Raw genomic sequence first — 20412 nt, 5'->3', positions numbered from 1 at the left:
TCTTTATTCTCCTGTTACATCTGTATTTATACCAGTTGATTTTAATCCTATCCATTCTATTCCAAAGGTTAGGGCATTTGTTATCTCCATTCCAAGGTCACTACTCTATTGTTCTGTTAAGCTACAAGGAAGTAACTGAAGGAGATTATCCTAAGTAAAGATTATGTAGCTTAAGCTTGATTGTTCGTAGTTAAAGTGATTAATTACCCCCCTGGCACTTAGTTAAGAGGTTTTACTGATCTATTCCCTCCCTTAGTCCTGTTAATCCCTAAGTCCAGGGAAAAATCCCCACCTGGGAAAACAACCTTTCTCGGAGAGGTGATCTTGGTTAAAACACGTAGCGCTAAGAAGGGGAGCAAACATATTAAGAACAGTATGCCATATATGCCAGGTCCCTTGAAACATATGCTGTGCAGATGTTTCTTCCCTGCAGCGACTGTGTCAAACAGCAAGGATGGACCGGCTTCCAGCAAAATACTGCTACATTAAGAATTTACCAACCAAGAGCTAAAATTCTTTGTCTCTCAAATAGGAATAGGAAAACAACTAAACCAACTTTGGACACTGCTACAACATATGTCAATTATTCATGCAGTGTGCATGACAAGAAATAAATTATCATAATAATTTATGTTTAAGATAAATACGTTATGATAAAATTATATGAATTTTTATAATAAGATCTAGGACAGGTGGATTAGGTATGATAAATAATGGCATTTTTGTGGTGGGAGATTTTTTTATAGCATGCCAGTAATCAACAGTGGCCAGCAAATGATTAGATACTCCATGGCAGATATAAAATTACAAGTTTCACTATAATGCCAATTCATAGAAGAAAATTTAAGAAAACACATCATTAGTAAATTTATAGATGATTCTGACTTTAAAATGACACCCAGATATTGCTCTTCAGATAATTCTAAAAAATTAATCATTATTAATGAAAGATTTATTCACAAAATGGCATGGGTCCACAAAAACTGCCTGGTAACACAGACATTTGCTTTCTAAAGCATTTATTTATACTTGTTTAAACTATATACAACTAGGTCATTCCCCAGAAAGTCTAACTCAGTAGGTGTGCAATGGGCCAAGGGCATTGCACTCCATTTTGTAATTGTTCAGCTACAAAACTTTTAGAAATCCTTATCCACACCAGATATTATTTCCATCTTTATATGCCATGTCATTTGGGCATTGGGCATATCAGTAATAAAGTTATTGCAGTTAAAAAGTTAATTTACTATAGATACGTTAAAATGAATTTTTTTCTGTACCCAAAATACATTTATTACTCTAATATCTGACCTCCACTACAAAAATTATTTCCAAAGTTGTACATTCATTAACATATTAACAGATTCATGAAACAAAATTTATAATCAACTATTCTCCCCTCAGTAAGTTATACATTTTCCTGACATTTTGCACATCAAAATTTAAAAACATGGGAATTTTATCCATGTCATTTGGAGATTCACAAGAATAAAGACTGTAAAGAGCACCTGACTCGCACATGGATTATGGCAATGATGACTTATGATCTCCTTCAAATGTTAGAAAAGCAATGAACTAGGCTGTATGTACGTATTTGTCAGTTCATAGACTTGTTTACATGAAGATGCTGAAAGCTTAATTTATTTCTGGTGTACTTTGTGAGCTACCTCAATGATTTTACCTATTTGAAATGCACGAACTATCCCAACTTTGAGCACAGCCAGATAAGAAAAGTGCTGACGCAAATCTGATTTGAATATGTAAAGCACCAGGCACATGACATGCCTACTTAGAGTACTGAAGAGTCAAATAAGGTACTCGCTTATATCTTTAAATCCAATTATTTACCATCATTTTGATTCTCATTTTGTCATGAACATCAACTTAAACTTTTTGTGAGATAATTTACAGAAGACAATAATAGGTTATTTTGTTTCCTTAGCCTACATATAAAATACTTTAGCCTAAAAAATAATGAAACAGAAAGCTGAGAGTGCCCTGTGCTCTCTCTTGGACAGATAGGTAAGCTGGCAGACTACTCTTCAAATATTAAGATCAATCTTGTTCCCACTCATTAGCTATGGGACATTGGGAACCAATAAAACTATACATTTCTGTAGCATAAAAATATTAAATATAATTTTATTGTTCTTCTTAGTCTTTAAATAATTTTTGTATATGTTGATTTCTTTCATTCTCAAAACAACCCATGAAGGATACAAAATTGGTTATGATGCAAATTTTTACCATAATTCACAAAATATTGCATATCAAAAGAAAAATATAATAACACCAAGTTTTTATATGTTAATCATTAATTTTTATTTCTGAATATCCTATTTATTCTTTTTCAAGTAAAATGATATTTTTAAAACTTATAAATCTTAGGATCACTAAGATTTTATATTTCTATTTTGTCAGAAATATAGTTCTGTGTTGGAAGAACTAATAAAGTGTGTCCCACATGCCTTATAAATATCAACTCATTTATTCCTTTTTACAACTTTTTGAGTTTATGAGGAAGTTGAGGAAAAAAAGGTGAAGTGACTTGTTCAACAAGATCCAAGAACTAGTAAGTGGCAGAACCAGGAACTAAAGCCAGGCATAGCGGGGCCCATACTTCTCAAAGTTTTTGTTAGTGAAAAAGGTAGTTAACTTTCATCTCAGCATAATTATTTAAAAGTAAAATTTTATCTTAATTGCACGGAAAGTTTTTCAAACCAGTTGAAATTCTAATTTAGTAAGTTGATTGTTTATACATAATCATACAAAAGTTGTTCATCCATATGCTCTTTCTTTGCTCTTTCCTTTGGCAATTTCTTGATGCTTGCATTTATTCTGAGACTTATATTACTAAATGTAGGCTAACTTAAGTGTCAGTATTGCTAATGTTTTGACATTTTATAGAAAAATACTTTCTTAAAAGCACCTACTCAAAGTTACCAATTAACTTTGTTGATGTGAAATAGAGTAAAAACAGAGATTCTTACACTTAGCTTTGGAATCACACACATACAAAAAAAATAGCTCACACATTTTTAAGTGAAGAATCTAGTATGTCTCAGAAATGTCTTTGAACAGAATATAGGCTTTCTTGTGACATTTATAAATTCAATAATAAGTATAAATAATTGTGTATGCTATATAAACAAACATTACATGGGAGCACATTGCAATTAAATTGTACGGTGTCCGTTTACCAAAAGATTTTCTGATATCACAGAATTTTCTGAGAAATAAAAAAAGATGCTTTGTTCAAACACATATTATAGAAATGATTTGCACTATAAGAAAGTTAAGGGACAATTAAACATTCATTTTGAATAATAAACATAAAACTTTCAGAGATATTTCCTTACCTGTTTTATTGGAAAGTCTAAATGATACCATCTTATCAGGAATATTACATACATTCCTCACTGAAGCAATGCAGCTATAATTAGCATAGTCCTGAGGTCGAAGATTCTTTAGTTTTAAGATCTTTGTTTCACCCTGAAAATGTGAAAAAGGGCATTAGAAAAAGTCAATAGTAATCAAGATGAATGAATGAGTGAATCATGGCATTATATTGAACTAAATCATATTATTAGCAGAATTTTGTAGATTTTGTTTTTCAAAGGAAAATTACAACTTTGAAAGATAATGAAGTCAACCTAAATATATATAATTCAATTTATATACATAAATATTTTGTGAATATGGAGCAATGACAGAATATAAATCTAAAACAATAAATAAGTATTCATGACTGTAGCTATATTATTATTGTTATTGCTATTTACATTCAAGAGTTCAAGGTCTAGGAGTCCCAGATAAATCTGCAAAATTGAAAATAGACTCAACTAAGGCAAGTGACCAGAAATACCATATAAACTATTGATTAGCAAGAAAACCATGAAAAAAGACTGAAATTGTTCAAATAGCAAAAATACTACACAAAGAATAACAATAAAAAGAAAAAAGAAAAAACAACTTCTGCCCAATTCAAGGAGGTTTCTTGGGAATTATTTCCCTTCCAAAGTCTATGAATCTTCTCAAAATAGCAAAAGAGTTGCTCTCATAAGTAACTGAATTGTGAAGATGATAAAACAGTATCTCAATGACATCAGATTTGGTACAGCAATTTTTATAATGTTAATTTTTTTCTAGATGACATCTGTATGAAACCATGTTTCTTTTATTTTACTTCAGTAATATCATTTAAATCCAAAACATTACAGCTCTTGCATACAGTCCTCAAAAGGATCAGAACGCTTAGTGCGATACATAAAGACAGTGCCTGTTCATTTGCAAAAAATCCCCCCCAAAAAACAAAAACAAACAAACAAACAAAAACACAAGCTTGCTCACACATAGGCAGGCACACAGAGGTTTCCAAATGTAGCAAATGAATCTCTCCTCTGTGTGCATGAGCTTTGTGGCCATGATTCCTTTCATTCACTGTCAAAATCCACTCTTAACTCAGTCACATCTTTAGCATTTTCATCTGTAGTATAAGCAACAATCTTCTCTCTTAATTTTTCTTTAGAAAATACATTGTATTTTTTTCTCCACAAATACATATCCACCCCACACAAATATACACAGTCAGTGTGTGTTTTTAGAATTTACATTTAAAACAATTTATCACTGTATTATAGAGTTATAATTTATGCTAATTAGATATAATGCCTAGAAATGTATGCTTAGTTAGAAAGCATAGTTGAAAGACAATGTTATACGAGAACTAGTTGACTCAGGTAATTTTCAAATGAGTGGGTGTATCTTATTCCTCCTACCTCTGTGACATTCTATTTATTTTATAGTTAATCTCACTATAGAATTCCTCTAGGTGATCTTAGACTTGCTGATGAATTTCTACTATAAGCCCTTACTCCCCCAACCACTCTATCAAGTCTATATCCCTATTCCAGGATTCTCCCTATAGTTTCAGATACATATACCAATTTTTTACTTCAACAGGTCCATTCTGATGTCTCACAGACACCTAAAACGCAACATATTCCAAATTGAACTTCAAGACCACTTCTCTAAATCTACTGTTATTTTTTTAGTAACATGAATCTTAGACTTTTGATTACTACTTCTTTGTATAGTCAGTATCTCCCTCTCAGATCCTTTTATTGACCTTTTTGTTGTTGCTGTTGTTAATCCTCACTGGAGGATATTTTTTCCATTGATTTTTTAGAGTGGAAAGGAGGGTGAGAGGAGAGTGAGAGAGAGAGAGAGAGAGAGAGAGAGAGATACATCAATTGGTTGCTTCTTGCACATGCCCTATGAAGTCTAGATACACAATTTCCCAGTGGTTCAATTAACATAGGATTGGAGAGTTGTTTTGTGTGAATTAAGATTATTTATATCTTGTATTCAGAAAAAGAGATACCAAAATGTGTGACCCTACAGTACAGTCATCTAGGTTAATTTGTAAGATTAATCTGTGTAGCATGTCAAAGAGGCAGAGGGGCTAATACAGTCACAGTATATTGAAGAAATGTAGAAAGCAGAAAGAGTTATGGAAGAATTTAAACCTTACCCACTTAATTAATTCACCACATTCAGATAATGATAAAAACATTCAAGATGACCCTCTTCCTCTCAATAAACAGCTCCCAAAGTTATGCTACCAAATAGCGTATGTGTTCATGTAGAGATATATTTACTATTTAGACTTTATAACTTAAAATTGTTTTATCACTTAACATCAATTTTTATTTTGTTGAGCATATACAGTTGACATTCTGTGATGTTGGAAGACTTTTTGCATGTGAATTTCCATGATTTCTAAAGGAAATTTTCAGTTGATTATTGTCTAATTGTATAATTAGTCTAATTATAACTAATTATGTAATTGATGTAAATATGTTCAGTTATAATTAGATGTTTAATTACAATACACAATATGATGTCATGAACAACTTTTTAAAAGTTCTAGGAAAATAGCAACAGTATGTATAGTTTGTAAAATTTAAGTACATATTTCTTTAACGTTCACAAAAATTAATTTCAAAACCTATATTTAAACTTTTAAAACTACTTTTTTAAAATAAAAGAAATAAAGAAAAAGTATTCTATATATTTGTCAGTAGCCATTACCAATGGTGATATTTTCCATAAAATAATAACCATAGCCTTAAGCAGTATTTCCATTTTACTCATGAATATGGAACTTTTAAAAATATGTATTTTCAGATATCAGTAAAGAAAAACTTCCAATTCGCACTGATATTTTACAACTTCAATTGTAACTCATTACAAACTTATAGATAGCAATATATGCTAGACTACATCTTTAGTATTGAGTGGAAGTATGAAAAGCATAATTATTCTTCTTAGACCTATTACATAACTAGAGGCCCGGTGCACAAAAATTTGTGCACTCGGGGGGAGGGGTTTCCTCAGCCCGGCCTGTGGCCTCTCGCAGTCTGGACCCCTCGGGAGATGTCCACCTGCTGGCTTAGGCCAGCTCCCCAGGGGATCAGGCCTAAGCTGGCAGTCAGACATCCCTCTGGCAGCCCGGGAGCCCTTGGGGGATGTCCACTTGCCAGCGGGGAGCAGGCCTAAGCTGCAGTCGGACATCCTTAGTGCTGCTGAGGAGGCGGGAGAGGCTCTCGCCACCACTGCTGTGCTGACAGCCATCAGCCTGGCTTGTGGCTGAGCAGAGTTCCCCCTGTGGGAGCACACTGACCACCAGGGGGAAGCTCCTGCATTGAGCATCTGCCCCCTGGTGGTCAGTGTGTGTCATAGTGACCAGTCATTCCCAGTTGTTCTGGTGTTAGGGTTAATTTTCATATTACCCTTTTATTATATAGGATAGAGGCCTGGTGCACGGGTGGGGGCCAGCTGGTTTGTCCTGAAGGGTGTCCCGGATCAAGGTAAGGGTCCTGCTAGGATGCCTGGCCAGCCTGGGTAAGGGGCTGAGGGCTGTTTGCAGGCTGGTCACACCCCATTCAGGTTGGGGGTCCCCACTGGGGTGCCTAGCCATCCTAGGTGAGGGGCTGATGGCTGTTTGCAGGCTGGTCAAGCTCCACAGTGGGGACCCTCACACCATGGGAGTTTGGCCAGCCTGGGTGAGGGGCTTACGGCTGTTTTCAGGATGGCCACAGCCCCTTCAGGGTGGGGGCCCCTACTGGGGGGCCTGGCCAGCCTGGGTGAGGGGCTGATGGTCGTTTTCAGGCTGGGCACCGCCGCGGGCTGGAAGCAGGTATCTGGGATTTATTTATCTTCTATAATTGAAACTTTGTAGCCTTAAGCAGAGCTCAGGGCCAGCCAGGGCAAGCAGGAAGCTTGGTTTCCTCCATCACCGGGGGCAACCTAAGCCTCCTGCTCACTCCAGCTCCATGGCCGCCACCATCTTTGTGAAGGACTGATGAAGTGAGGGTGTGATGGTTAATTTGCATATTACTCTTTTATTAGATAGGATATGCTTTTGAATTTACATCAGCCTTGGAAACACACACCAATTTCATTTCAGAAACACTATCTAAAAAAAGGTATAAAAAGGATTTTGTCACTCAACAAGATGGTTAAATAAATATTCAATTCAAATTGACACAGTTATTAGTTTAGTATGAATAGGCATGTAGAATAGATAAATCTTACCTTAAAAATTGTATTTCATTTTATTTTATTCATTGTTATTGAATAGAAAATCCTAACTTTAAAAGAAATTTAAATTTCTAACATTAATAAATAATCAGACTTATGATCTGTCATTTAAACATTCCACAATATAATCCCAGTATACCTTCCCAGCTTTGTAGTCCACTTTTGCCCACATGGACCAATTATTGTTCCAGTCAACCAGAGACATAGCCAATCTTTAGAAATATTATCTTTCTTCTGTATTATTGTAGGTGCTGCTGATTTCCATCTTTAATGCTCTCTCCATAGCAGTATTATGTGCCTCGATTTTGTCAATAATTTTTACTTTGTATAATAATCACTGTTTACCTTAACTTCTCCCTTAAATATCAATAAAGTTAGAGAATAAACCTTGCCTATAACCTCTATCACTGGCAGAAAGTTGTCAATCTGTCACATAGAACATCTCAGTTATGTCAATTGTATCTTAGTTACACTATGGAAACATGAAGGCCATAGGATCTATAGAAATAAATTAAAATATTATTAAGTCTTCTAATACCAACAAGGCTAACATGGAAAGTTCTTTTATTATGAAAGTAAACATGGCAATTGGTGGCAAACAACAGTGCAAAAAAAATAACTAAGAATTAAAATATATTTATCTATATCTTTATATGATAGCACATTAAGCAAAAGGAAAAGTCAACACCATTCATATTTCATTACAAATAGCAAAGCCATTATACTAAGCCATCCCTCTCCTCCCCCCCAAAAAAGAAGTCAATCCTAGGAAATATTTCAAGGATACAACACAAAATTAATTTTAAATCTTAAACAAAGTTGACATGTAGACATAATAACTGATGCCATTAATTCAATAATACAATTCTGGTTTACTAAAAAATGTTTGGGTTTATTTTTTAATATAGGGAAAAACAACTGGATATGATAACTCTATAAATTAGAATCTGTATAGAAATTATAATTTATCATTGATAAAATAAAAACCACTGGCTAAGTCCATTCTGTTGCTTTGTACAATCATACTTTATAGTTCTTCCAAATTTCCAAGGCGGTTAGAAGCTACAAATAAGGACATTGTTTTCTATCAGTAGATTCCTGGGTAAAAATGTTCTCTATGTCATATTCATCTTTATTATAAAAATGTGTCCATGAAACTGGAATCAGCCATGAAGTTTTCAATTTATTAATTCTAATTATTTCATTCAATGGAACTTTCATAGAAACCCTGCTTACTCTGTATTATCTATAATAGTAAAAGGGTAATATGCTAATTAGACTGGACATCTTCCGCACGTCATTCCTGATGAAGCCGGGCCGGAGGGAATCCAGTCGGGGTCCTGGGTGCCTGTGGATGGCCTGAGAGAAGCCAGCCCAGGTCCCAGGTACTTGCCGGCAGCCAGAGGAGGGAAGCAGCCCCAGTCCTGGGTCCCATAGGGAAGCCGGTGCTGGCAGCCGAGGGAAGGAAGGCCTACTCTTGCACGAATTTTCATGTATCGGGCCTCTAGTCTCTCTATATTTGAAATCATATGAAACTAGAAATGTTATTGCAAGTACTACTGCATCTCCCATGAGGAAACTGGAATCAAGCAGAGTTTCAAAATGGTAGCCCACAAGGGACAAAGGTTGAACTCTGGGAACAACAGGCGATTTATTTTCTCTGATAAGTGGGCACGTACAGCACGTCTCAGCATTTTTTATTTTCATACCACCAGACAGATTCACATATTTATGTTACCAGATTAGTCTCAGTAGGCATTTGCATTTGTGATCCCTACACACAAGTATACCTACTATGGCCCATTGAAAAAGAAATCCTTGAGTCTCCTGGCAGCTATATACTAACTATATATGCTGCTTGGCTCCTGAGAGGTAATTTCTCTATAAACAACACTCCAGAATTTCTTAAGTAAATGACCAGCTTCCTATGCATCTCTGATAAACACATATATACTAGTATACACAAAGACTCAAAGCAGTATCTCATTGGGTGATCAATCTAAATAAAGCTGGTTTTGTTAAATCTTACATGTGCTCTCAAATTTTTCATAGAGCAATAAATATTACATGTGACAAATAATTAAAATCAAAATGGAGGAGATGGGGTTTTTCATTGCTTGATTATAATACATTGCCAATATCAATCATCTTCAGTTCAATAACCTTAATATCAGTCTCCTCAAATCGATCTATAAATTCCACAAAACCTCACTCAAAATCTTACTAGACTTTTGTAGAAATTGACAAGATGATCATAAAATGTAAGTGGAAATAGAAAGAAGCTAAAATATTCAAAACAATTTTTTAAAGAGATGAACACAGTTGAAGGACTTATTTTTCCTGATTTCAGGACTTGTTATAAACTACAGTAATTAAGGCAGTGTGGTATTGGCATAAAGACAGACATATAATCAATGTAACATAATAAATAGCTCAGAAATAGACCTTAATATATAGGGCCAATTGATTTTAAATTTAGGTGCCAAGAAAATTTAGTTGTGAAAGAATGATCTTTGCAATAAATGGTACTAGAACACATGTCTATCCCTCTGCAAAAAAAAAAAGAACCTCACCCTAGCCCAGTGATGGCGAACCTATGACACGCGTATCAGAGGTGACACGCGAACTCATTTTTTTGGTTGATTTTCTTTTGTTAAATGGCATTTAAATATATAAAATAAATATCAAAATATAAATCTTTGTTTTACTATGGTTGCAATTATCAAAAAATTTCTATATGTGACACAGCACCAGAGTTAAGTTAGGGTTTTTCAAAATGCTGACATGCCGAGCTCAAAAGGTTCGCCATCACTGCCCTAGCCGGTTAGGCTCAGTGGATAGAGCATCGGCCTGTGGATTGAAAGGTCTTGGGTTTGATTCTGGTCAAGGGCATATGCCCAGGTTGTGGGCTCGATCCCAGTGGAAGGCGTGCAAGAGGCAGCTAATCAATGATCCTTTGTCATCATTCTCTCTCTCTCTCTCTCTCTCTCTCTCTCTCTCACTTCCTCTCTGAAATCAATAACAATGTATTTTAAGAAAATGAATCTCAAACATTCCATCACACCATAAACAAAAATTAATTCAAAATATAAAAAGAAAATAAGTTGGTAAATATAAGTGGATAATGATGGTTTAAAAAACAAAATAATGTCCTATTGATTTTTAAATATATGTAGAATTAAAAGACTAGACACAAATAAAATATAACAAGTATAAATATTATTAATGTATTCCATGTTTATGCCCTTATTGAGGAAGTGGTCATGGGTGCAGGCTGTAATTTTTAAGTAACCAATAAAGTGATAATAAAATAATTTAAAATTCTTAGTTAAATAAAGGAGAAGATTAAATAATTACAAGTTTTTGATAAATCCAAAAAGCAAGAAAAGAGAGGTATAAAATAAAACAGGTGGGTCATATAGAAAAAAATAGATATCAGCCATTGGATTAAATGCACTAAAAACTGAGATTATCCAACTGGATTTAAACAACAAAAACCTATATACTGGTTGCCAGTGACGTTTTTAAATATAAAGACATAGAAATTTTTGAAAGTAAAAGAGATGATTTACCATTCCTTTCCCCACCCCCGCCTCTGAAAAACATAAAAACCACTAACTAAAATACAACTTGTGTAGCTAATTAATGACAGACAAAACAAACTTTAAGGCAAGAAGCACTCCTAGAGATAAAGAAGGACATTTCTTAATGATAATCTACCAGGAGGATATAATATGAGGATGATAATATACTCAGTCCACCAGGAAGATATAATTATTCTAAATCTGTATGTACTAGTAATATATTTTAAATATATAAATTCATAGATAGTAACTACACTCTCTCGATAGCTTAGAACAGCAGACACAACAATAAGAACACATATAGAAGGTCTGAATAATACAGTTAACAAATATGACCTAATTGGCATTCAACAATTTTGGAATGCATATTCTTATTGGTGCACATGGGTCATTTATGAAAGTAGAACATAGGTTTAGCATAGTGCAAGTCTCAATTAATTTTTAAAGATTAAAATTATTCAGAGTATGCTTTTTAACACAGTGGGATTAAACTAGAAATTAATTAAAAATAAGTTGGACAATAGTGTGGTGAAGGCCAAAAGAGGGGAAGACAGGTAGGTGAAGGTAGGCAAAGGGGGAGGAGGAGATGAGGGAAGTCTGCAATAACATCAATGTTAAAAAAATTTAAGAAAAAACACACACAAAGATAGGCTTCAGAGAAAGGTAACTTGAAGTCAAGAAATATATTCCAGAGTCAAGAAAAAACCATTTTTAATAGAAAAAAAATATAACTAGAAAATTATCATAGTCTGGAAATTAAATGTATTAAAATAAGTTCAGTTATAACATCATTCTAATTCACAATTCATTAAGTTTTCTTTAGTGGGTGAGGAGGAGTTATATAGTGATTCAGGAATTACTAGAAACTTGGAGTCAATTGTAACCATCCTTGGGCTAGTAATCCAGACATCTCCATAGGAGTATTGGCTCAATATTTAATATATATTTATTGAGGACCTTTCATGTGAAAGGCAATGTTTTCACTGTTGAAAAGACAAAGCTTCTAAAATTAGTGAGTGATATTCAAACAAGATAATTTGATAGTTTCAGTGCTAGAAGAAAAAACAAACAACAACAACAAAAAAGAGTAACTACGAAAGAAAGGGATGTACTTCAGATAGACCTGGCAGGGAAGGCCTTCTGGAAGGGATGAGTCCTCAGGATTAAGAAGACCCTGCCATGATACCTAAGTAAATTACATTCTACATGGAGGAATCAATAGCATGCAGATGCTCAGCATGTCTAGGTATGGTGTGACTAGAACAGTATATGAGATATCAAAGATTAGGTAAGAGAGAAGAAGACACCCCAACCAGTGTGGTTCAGTGGTTGAACATTGACCTATGAATCAGGAGGTCATGATTTGATTCTGGGTCAGGGTGCATGTCCAAGTTGTGGGCTCAATCCCCGGTGTGTGGCGTGCAGGAGGCAGCCAATCAATAATTCTCTTTCATCATTGAGATCTCTCTCTCTCTCTCCCTCTCTCTTCCTCTCTGAAATCAATAAAAATATTTTTTTAAAGAGGGAGATCAATGCCAAATATGGTCTTGTAGGCTATAATACAGTGAATCATATAAGGAGTTTTCAGTATTCATATCACTAGAGATATTAAATCAGAAAAAAGGTTTACATTTTTAGATGATCACTCAGATGTTTGAGTTTTCCATAATAAAGCATGAAGCCAGTTAGGAATGGATTGCCACATTCCATGGAGAGGTGTGGACGTCCTGTGGTATGGTGGACTCTTGTTTATCAGGCCCATGTCTAAGTGATGTTAAGAAAAATCATTGATAACATCTCATCTATGAAAAAGCCAGTGTTTTCTTTGGCTATAAGAGCTAAATTCTCCATGTGCTGATATTTGAATGTTTCTATGAGTTTGACCTGTAAACTCTGCTTAATATTAACAAGTTAAGTACATATATAACGTAAAATTATTGGCATGTGTATTGCTCCTAATGATTGTTAGAGCAGACACAGATACATGGGCATTTCAGAAAGAGAGATAAGCAACATAATTAAGTAACCAAAGGCAGGAAAGATATTTTTAAATAAAAGCTATAAATGCATGTTGTTGTCAATTAGCAACAGGTGAATCACAGAACTGGAAGAAAAGCTTGTTTGTTGTGAAATATTTTTAAGAGAATTAATGCCAACAGTCTAACAACAAAGGAACCAGCCCATGCAAAGTTAGAGAAAGCCTGTGATATTCATATAGAAGGAAATATAAGTACTGAAATGGTCAAGTTAAAATGTTCTTTCTCAAAAGAATGAGAGGAAAAAAGAAGAGAGAAATGACTTATTTTAAAAGGCAGAATCAATTGCTACTAGTTTGAGAGCTCTTATAAGGTGGTATTTTGGAGTTGCTAATAGTAACAAATTCAAAGAAATGAGTGAAAAGTTTTTTGTGCTTGTTTAATAACTTTAAAACAAATTCCTAATTATTTTGAAAGTATAAAGTTTTCCCAAATTTGGACAAGGTCCATGTGCTCATTTCCAAGTGATCAGACCCATCTGCAGATAAGCAATAGCCATGTAGTGAATAGGGGTTTAGAATTACCTCAGTGCCTACAAACATTATCACATTATACTTCATGTGATAATTTTTGTTGGCATGAGAATGTTTGTAGGCACTGAGGTAATTCTAAATTATAAATTATATAAATTTAAAAAATGTCCATATTTTAAAAATAAATTGATAAAAGTATAATCAGACATGATCATTTATCTGAATTTCTAAACCCTAGAGGTATCTAAGCATTAATATACTAAACATTTATAATTAATAAATCTTTTGTTATATTTTTACCTAAAAATTTTGATTTTAGTAAAAATTGAAGAATATATATCCATAGTGCAGAATATATATTTGGAAATTGTGATCCCATCAGCTTGCAGAGAATGATTGATGCAAAAAGGGAGGGGCGATGGGGAAACATCTGTAACAGTGTCAACAATTAAAAAATATATGTGAGAGGGTCAGATTAAAACAGGTTTCAATACTATGTCATTGGTAATACATATGAACAATGATTTTTCAGAGATTTATATTATGGCAAGTAATAGCTGTTCTATACCTTTAAGTAGCAATATATAGAAACATGTATGCTTATATATTCATGATATTTATATATGTTATTTTTTGCAAAAATATGATTTATGCAGATATTTTGATATATGCAGATGTTTTGTATCCTTTCAGTTAATATATAAATACTGGAAATTACATGAATGTGAAACTGGCCAGGCCTTGAACATTAAAGTAAATGGTTTACTATATATGAAAATATATTTAGTGGTATAAATGGGATACATATACAAACTGAGGATAACCTTATGCCATTAGAGAGTTAAGATGTAAAACGTGTAAGAATCTTTAAACTTTTGAAGAAATATTTGTAATATTTTAAATTTAGCTGTATATTTCCCTAATTATGGATTTGCAATGTCTCAAAGCTTAGAAAATGTGGTCAAGCACCTGTTTATCTAATTGCCTATATCAGGTTGTTTATTATTATTATTTTTATTATTACTTTTATTATTATTATTCTCAGCCACAATTATTTTGAACATGTTTCCAAATATATTTTTTAATTTAAAATCTTCTCTGTTAAATAGTTTTGTGCTCCTTTGTAGTCATCAAAAAAACAATCTGATTAAATAGCATTCAAATATACTCCTATAAACTTCAATATCTTCTTCAATAATTATTAATTCTCCACTCTCAGTATATTACAGAAACATATTTCATATTAAATTCACTCTAAAAAATTAATTTAATTTTCCTTTTTCTAAAATAAGTTTTTAATGACTCATTAGATGTTTTACTTTTTACATAATTAAGGCTGTACTCAAAAATAATTGAAAACCAAAAATGAACAAATTAAATTTGACAGATTTTTTTTCTAAAACCAAAGTGAAATAAATGTCAAGTATATTTCTGCATTTCTTTAAATCTTATTTACCATTGAAATGGGGAAATCAAAGTCATTTAAGAAATATTTCCACAAAGAAAAGCATTCAGCAAATGTATAATTATGTACTTTACTAGAGGCCCGGTGCATGAAAATTCATGCACTGGAGGGGGGTCCCTCAGTCCAGCCTGCCCCCTCCCACAGTCCAGGAGCCCTCAGAGGTGGGAGGTGACCCAGTGATCAGGGGAAGGCGACGCCCCATCACACCTCTTCTGCTGCCACTGCCAGCAGCGCAAGCCTCGACCAGCCTTGGTTACCTGAGCCTCGGGCCAGCCCTGGGTGACTGGGGGGCTGAGGGGACTGGGTGCCACCATCTTGTGGCTGTGGTCACCGCCATCTTTGAGGGCAGGGCGGTCAATTAGCATATCCCCTCCTTATTGGCTGTGGGCATCACCATCTTTGAGAGTGGGGCAGTCAATTAGCATATTCCCTCTTTATTAGATAGGATAATGAAACCGAGGTGAACTTATGAACAAAGATATGTAATTAGGATAATTAATTTAATTTGTTTCAAGCGTTAACATAAAACTTAATGAATTACCATGTAAAAGTTAAACCAATTTTCCTTCATTATTTGAGTCTTCTGATCGTTCAATCAAGAATATATTTTTTTAAAAGCCAGGTTTGAAGAAACTATCTTTTTAAAATAGATATAATATTGCATGCTGCTTGAATTAGGATAGTATCCTAACAGAGTGGGGTGGATATACTATACCTTAATTCCTACCTGGGTAAAGAAGGGTTCATAAATCTCCACTCCTTTATCAGATCCTTGTAGTAACACCTCCTGGCCACGCCTCCAGCTGTACCGAACAGGGGGGTTGGAGTTGGCAACACACCTGAGGAATACTGTTCTCTCGTAGTAAAACTGTTCTTTAGCTTCACCTATACTTTGATGAACAGTTACTATAGGATCATCCAAATCTAGAAGAAAATAAAAACAAGAAATAACAATGTTGAGTTACATGGCTTCTGAAGTATTATTGTACATGTAAAAACTAACCAAAGAGGCATTTCTTAATTGATTTTGTTGCTTCTCACTAGATTCATTTTTTTCATTGAGTGACTAAACTCATTTACAGAGAAATTTCCAATGATGAACAGTAAAAACAAGTAATAGCTATTTCTTAAGATCTCTATTTGTTGAGATAGTACAAATGCCTAGCATATTTACAACACTTTGCCAACAGCTGCATAAAACAGAGCTCCAAGTAAAACATCAGAATTCAAAATCTTCAAATTCAAGAGCCTGGCTAACACAATGAACCATAGTGACAAAGAAATAAATATCAAGCAGCACAATTGATACTTCCCCTTGACATACTTCTTCCAATTATATATAACTGATATATTAAAAATGATAAAAAAATTATGTTTTTAAATTATTATAATATTTATACTGAGAAAATGTGATCTTATACTGAGTTAAAGTTTTTCCTTCATTTCATATTTTATACCCCAGATCATATTTGCTGATATGAAATGTGTTAACAGAAGGTACTATTAAAAGGTATTAATATTTTTTCTGAAATGTTTATAAATTATTATAATATTTATACTGAGAAAATGTGATCTTATACTGAGTTAAAGTTTTTCCTTCATTTCATATTTTATACCCCAGATCATATTTGCTGATATGAAATGTGTTAACAGAAGGTACTATTAAAAGGTATTAATATTTTTTCTGAATATAGTAACCAAATGTTTGACATTTTACATGCATCCCAAATAAAGATGTATACCGCAGGACTTAGCAAACATTTTCTTAAGAAAAAAAAAAACCCAAAACAATATGTAAAGATCTTGGTCTTGGTGGGTCATATAGTCTTTGTCTCAACTCAGCTTTAACACTGTAGTGTGAAAGCAGCCAAAGACAACAGGTAAAATGAATAAAAGATGACTATTGCTGAGTACCAGTAAAATTTTATTTACAATTGCAAGTGCCCTGGCCTGATTTGGCTAATGGGCAATTGTCTGCCACACCCTAATATACTATAGGCCAGGTTTTTTTCTTAAGAGAAAAAGAAATTAAGAAATGTATTTGCTTTAAAACAACTGTATTGCATATTTAAAAGTTGCTAAGAGAATAAATCTTAAAAATTCTCATCACAAGAAAAATAAAATTGTAACTGTATGTGATGATGGATGTTAACTAGACTTATTGTGGTATCATTTCACAATATATACAAATATTGAATCATTATGTTATATATCTGAAATTAATATAATGTTATATGTCCATTATATATCAAAAAAATGGGAAAACATAAAACAAGAACCATAGGTTCCATATGCTAATATAAACTTAGTCTATACTTATTAAGAGTGATGCAAAACATTAGTTATATTAAAGATTAATTTCACTGCGCTTTACTCCTTTAGCTTATAACTTTAAAAGGTAACTTTTGTAGTCTTAAATTTCCTTATCAATTAACTGGAATTAATCATGGTACATATTAATAGGGCTGTGGGAGGAGTAAATGAGATAGTCCATAATGCTTTGGCACATGATAAATGCTCAATAAAAGTTAGCTATTATTATTGTTATTATTATTTATATTCCCATTAATTCTATGTTGTTTTCATACCTTTATTTTAAATAGGTAAAGATGTCACTTTCCCATTTGTTCCAGCTATCGAATGTTTCTACATAACACATATTTTTATATGAAATCTGAAAAGGAGCAACCATATGCAGTGGGGCCTTGACTTACGAGTTTAATTCGTTCCGAGACCGAGCTCGTTAACTCAAATTACTCTGTCAACTCAATGCAAAAAATCGGCAGAGAGACAGCTGGTATCTCAAAAAACTCGTTAGTCCGGACACTCGTAAGTCAAGGCCCCACTGTATATATAAACATAATGGTGAGGTTTGTGAGCATATGCTATCTGAATACTTAAAATACATTTTTCTCTAGAAGATATTCTTTTTGATATATTAAAATAATTGTAAGCCAGTAGTAAAGTAATAATTGCCCTAAGGAATCAAAATTATTGGTAAGTACAGAATCCCAAATTTTCCCAGTTAATAAAAAGGGGGGGAGGGGTTCAAATGTGAATTGCTTGACAGTCCTACTTTGATTTCTTGTTTTGCAACATTCTGAGGTTTGGTGGTTTGTATGTTTTTCCCCACCCAACATTAGAATCTTTTTACAACTACCCCAAGGGCCTCTAATTTTGGCAGTTTCACTTTCCAGAACAACTGCTGCTTTTCAGTAAAGTTTTAAGGAACTTTCTGTTTAAATTCACTCTATTAGCTGTGCAGGGGCATATGCTTTTGGCTTAAATAAGTCAGAGTATGTATGGATTCTATCCACCATTATTATCCTGAAATATGTACAGGCCTTTAAACTTCATCAAATCCTACAAGAGACTGATGAGCTGAAGTCAGCCTTAGTGACTTGAAGAATAGGGTAAACAACTTATGTTGTGATCAATTGTAGAGGTTTTATTTTTTTCCTTGTACAAAATGGTTTTTTTACTGTTCTTCATTTTTTAGAAAATATGAAGTGTGTCATGTTATAAAAACAAATTCTGAAGCCAGAAATTTTAAAAACAGATAATGATATCAGATAGTAAACAGTATAACAATAGTGGGTCTCCTTGGGTTCCACATCTATAATAACAAAAGCATAATATGCTAATTAGACCAGTCAGCTGAACATCTTTCTGGACATCCTTCTGGACAAAGCCACAGGGGCTGCAAGGGCCAAGGGCAGGCAGCTGCAGTGGCCGGCAGCAGCAGCAGTGGTGGCGTGATGGGGGCAGCACCTTCCCTTGATCCGCTCAGTTGCCTCCTGCAGAGGTGTCAGTGGGACATCCCCTGAGGGCTCCCAGACTGTGAGAGGGGGCAGGCCAGGCTAAGGGACGCCCCCCCCACCACCACAGTGCATGAATTTTCATGCATCGGGTCTCTAGTAGTTTAATATTGTCCTTTCCAACATTCATTTATTGATTTATCTCTAGCTCTTTTCTTATTAGGTGGTGGTGTCAAAATGTTCAGTTAGAAATAGATAAAACTTGAATAATCACTTAAACATGCTCTTCCCTGACCTAGATGATATTTGGGTCACTGGCCATGAGAGAATCTGATCTTATGACAACCAAACTTACTGAACATTTTATTGGCAGAATTATCTGTTGAATGCACCTATGTTTAGGAATTTCTGCTTCATAGATATCCTAAGTCATTTTTTCAGATTTAAAAATAATTATGCTAAAAAGATTTATTTTAGATAAGTCAAAATAATGGCATCACTAAGTGTATATATATATACATATATATATATGCTATTTATATACATATATGCATATGATATATAGTTTAAGCAATACATTTATCATTTAAAATATATGTTTAACATATATTCTACATATTATTGAATATATACTGAGTAAGTGCCTTTAGTCAGGTTTGTTGGAAAAGAGATCCTAAGATAGAGATATCTGTGCAGAAAGTGTAGAGACATACCTCAAAGATATTGCATGTTCACCTAGTATAACACAATAGAGCAAGTATCATGATAAATGACTATACTAATCTTTTGTTTGCCAGGACATATAAAAGTTATGTTTACACGATACTGTAATTGAGTAATTTTCAACCTTTTTTGTTTCATGGCACACATAAACTAATTACTAAAATCTGGCAGCACACCAAAAATATATTTTTTGCTGATCTGACAAAAAATAGGTATGATTTTGATTAATTCACATCAGACAGCTATTGTTGTATTGGCTTTTGTCATTTTTTTTAACAATCTAAGAGAAAGAGGTCAGTGCCTCTGACTAAATAGTTTTAAAATTTGTTGTGGCACACCACTTAAAAATTGCTGCTATAGTCTATTACATGTGTAATAGCATTATGTCTAAAAAACAATGTAAAACACTTAATTAAAAGTACTTTATTGCTAAAAAATGCTGACCACCATCTGAGCTTTCAGTGAGTCATAATCTCTTTGCTGGTAGAGGTTCTTACCTCAATGTTGATGGCTGCTGACTGATCAGGGTGGTAGTTGCAAAAGACTGGGGTGGCTGTGGTAATTTCTTAAAATAGGACAATGAAGTCTGCCTCATTACTTGACTCTTCTTTTCATGAATAATTTGTAGCATGTGATGCTCTTTGATAGCATTTTATCCACTAGAGCAGTGGTTCTCAACCTTCCTAATGCCTCGACCCTTTAATACAATTCCTCATGTTGTGGTGACCCCCAACCATAAAATTATTTTCGCTGCTACTTCATAACTGT

The 20412-nt window shown here is 33.8% G+C and overlaps 1 protein-coding gene across 2 annotated transcripts in view; it reads right to left on the bottom strand.

Moving 5' to 3' along the window:
* Positions 1-20412, bottom strand: part of MDGA2 (MAM domain containing glycosylphosphatidylinositol anchor 2) — a 528724-nt gene that overhangs the window by 333155 nt on the left and 175157 nt on the right. For both annotated transcript variants that reach the window (XM_014548202.1, XM_014548203.1), the window contains exons 3-4: positions 15891-16087; positions 3360-3492 (exon numbers count right to left, since the gene is read on the bottom strand). In XM_014548202.1, coding sequence (XP_014403688.1) covers positions 3360-3390 — 31 coding nt within the window. In that variant the 5' untranslated portion in view covers positions 3391-3492; positions 15891-16087. The remainder of the gene's footprint in view (positions 1-3359; positions 3493-15890; positions 16088-20412) is intronic.

This window comes from Myotis brandtii, unplaced genomic scaffold, assembly GCF_000412655.1.
Source record: "Myotis brandtii unplaced genomic scaffold, ASM41265v1 scaffold5, whole genome shotgun sequence".
Taxonomy (NCBI): Eukaryota; Metazoa; Chordata; class Mammalia; order Chiroptera; family Vespertilionidae; genus Myotis; species Myotis brandtii.
The sequence above is the reverse complement of the archived record's forward strand: the minus strand, read 5'-3'. Positions and strand labels throughout refer to the sequence as shown.